This window comes from Olea europaea, unplaced genomic scaffold, assembly GCF_002742605.1.
Source record: "Olea europaea var. sylvestris unplaced genomic scaffold, O_europaea_v1 scaffold936, whole genome shotgun sequence".
NCBI classification, from domain to species: Eukaryota; Viridiplantae; Streptophyta; class Magnoliopsida; order Lamiales; family Oleaceae; genus Olea; species Olea europaea.
This window is the reverse complement of record NW_019267851.1, coordinates 310,147-312,897: the sequence shown is the minus strand read 5'-3', so window position 1 is coordinate 312,897 and position 2,751 is coordinate 310,147. Positions and strand designations below refer to the sequence as shown.

General features: G+C 31.6%; 1 protein-coding gene across 1 annotated transcript; it reads left to right on the top strand.

Moving 5' to 3' along the window:
• Window positions 1-996: 996 nt before the first annotated feature.
• LOC111392524 lies at window positions 997-2,168 on the top strand. Its single transcript, XM_023017883.1, has 3 exons — window positions 997-1,812; window positions 1,891-2,070; window positions 2,157-2,168. Exons 1-3 carry the CDS (start codon window positions 997-999, stop codon window positions 2,166-2,168), a joined length of 1,008 nt encoding a protein of 335 aa, XP_022873651.1.
• The last annotated feature ends 583 nt before the right edge of the window (window positions 2,169-2,751 follow it).

The following is a 2,751-nucleotide window of genomic DNA, read 5'->3' as shown; positions in this document are numbered from 1 at the left end:
AATAATTCAACCGAATACATAATTAGTATGTAGACAACCAATAAGTTGTTTATCTCTAATGACCAAAAATCGATTAATAAACTATATTCAAATAATGGGCTATCTATAATGAATATAAAATTAGGGTCTTCACTAATTATTATATATAAAATTAAATAGTAAGTTTGTTCTGATTCTGGTTTTGGTTTTCGAACTAGAACTGAACCAGAACCAAAATTAAATGGTTCTCGATTCAAAGAACCAAAACCATTATTATTTTTTTTATAGAACCAACCGCTTGGTTTGGTTTGGTTTGAACATTTTGTCCACCCCTAAATAGCCACCCATGCACAAACACACGTTTTATAACTAGAAGCAATTACCTATTTTACACAAACACACAATATATATATTCTCTATAAGAAGATACTAATAATGAATTCAAAAATGATTATATAATAGAGTATGCCTTATTGTTTTTCACTTTTTCTACATAAAAATATATAGATAATTAACGCATTAACGATGTATCTGATAGAGATAACATGATAACGTCCTCATCTAATCAGACAACTTCTTGTTAACTTTCTTATGTTATCCGTATTGCAGTTGGTTGTATCTAACACTAATTACCTGTTCTTTTTAATTTTTTCTACAAGGAAAAACTATTTAAAGGATCCAGAAATTATGTAATAAAGTTTGCTTTATAGTTTTTCTACTTAAAAATCACGCAGATGATAAAATATTGACACCGATAAGTCATTCTCTCTCTCTTTCTCCAAATTTCAAATTATGAACTGTCAAATTTTGTTTAGGAGTAAAAGTGAAATCTTGATGATTTTTCGGGTATCTACGCATGAATGTGGTGGTAGTATTATATGATATTTTGAGAAGTATTATAGATCTATATAATCTACTGTGATAAATGATATATCTGTTATGATACATTGAGATTTTTGGTTTGATCCTTTCATTCTTATACCCTGCACAAATCCATACATTCTCCATAATTTCAAAATGAACTCTTCATTTTCTTCTGATAATTTCTCTGTTAGCAGCCCATGCAAAACCCTGTTGATTTTAGGTCTGCTTCTGTATTTGATCTACGTTTCTCTTTCAAGTCAATATCCCAATTGTCCAACTTCTGATATCTTTACACCTATCCAGAAAAGGGCACTTCCCACAAATAAATCTTCAGTAGAGAATTCTGTTGATTCTCCAACTAATGTTAGCCACCTTGTTTTTGGACTTCTTGGTTCAGTTCCATCATGGCCTCATAGAAAGCCGTACATCGAATCATGGTGGCGACCAAACGTTACAAGGGGATACGTATATTTAGATAAAGAACCAACGAAAGATCTCCTCCCTTGGTCAAAAGATTCTCCACCATATAAGATCTCTGAGAACCTTACAAAATTCGTTCAAGAAATTGGGGGTATTTACCTCATGAATAAAATGGTACATGGAATAATGGAGGTTTTCAGAGAGGAGCATGGAGATCTCAGATGGTTAATAATGGGAGACGACGATACAATATTTTTTGTCGATAACCTCGTTGATGTTCTTTCAAAGTTAGATCATAAAATGTACTATTACCTTGGTCACCAGTCTGAGTTTATTTGGTCCAATGTTTGGTACTCATTCAACCAAGCTTTTGGTGGAGGTGGATTCATTTTGAGTTACCCTTTGGCAAGAGCCCTGTCAAATGACATGGAAAATTGTCTGAGAAGACATGCACATTTGAATGGACCAAGGAACTCTGCTGATATGACAACGATGGCCTGCATTGCTGATATTGGAGTCGACTTGACTCCCCATCTGGGAATGCACCAGGTACTGCCTCATCCAAGCTATGCATAAATAAATGTGAGTCCCTTCTTATGATTTAAACTTTTACTTGAGTTACCTCAGAACAAAATCATATCAAAATGCAGGAGTAGTGAGATAAACTCAAGCATGGCCTACATGTCATATACACTTATCAGATATTTGATGAAGAGAAGATTATGGAACATATATTCTACATTAAATTACATGAATAGGTTGCCTGATAGACGATTTTATGTTTTAGAAGTTATGGTTCAACATTTAGTAAGCAATTAATTCATGGAGAAGAATGAATATGAACCTTGACAGCTTTGTTAATTGTGCTGATCCTTTCTTAACTATATTCATAGCTGCGGCCCTGAGTATAGGCGAAGTAGGCGATCGTCTAAGGCCTCGGTATGGTGAGGGTCCCAAATTATGTAAAGTTAATTGGTTGGTTGAAGAAAAATGTAAATTATATTTATAAAATTTTGTAAAATAAAAAAAATGTAAAATGTAAATTATATATATATATATATATGTTGTCAAACTTATCACTTACATTTATTTATCACAAACATTACTTTTCCTATTTATAATTAAGGTGACACTTTATCTTCCAAACATTCATTTTCTTTTGTTAACCAAAGAAAATATTTCTTTATCTCTTCAAATTTCATATCCAACAATCACCCACTATTATTTTTTCAAGCCAACAAGATATAAAGTATCTCCATTTGAATTAAAATTTTAAAGATTCAATACAGTTTGGTTTCATCTCCCTAACATTGTTACAACCTTATATTCAATATAGTTTGGTTTCATCTCCCTAACATTGTTACAACCTTATATTTCTCTCTTATCTTCAAAACATGTAGTTATTGTTTTGTTTTAATCTCATGACAATAATATTTTTAGATATTTGCTAAAAGTATTTTGAATTTAATAATTCTTTGTCCTTGTTCA

What these genes read in the sequence shown, in the direction of transcription:
- LOC111392524 (XM_023017883.1), top strand. Translation starts at nt 997, where the DNA reads ATGAACTCTTCATTTTCTTCTGATAATTTCTCTGTTAGCAGCCCATGC. An exon ending in CCCATCTGGGAATGCACCAG is followed by an intron (nt 1,813 to 1,890) that starts GTACTGCCTCAT and finishes GAGTTACCTCAG; the next exon opens with AACAAAATCATATCAAAATG.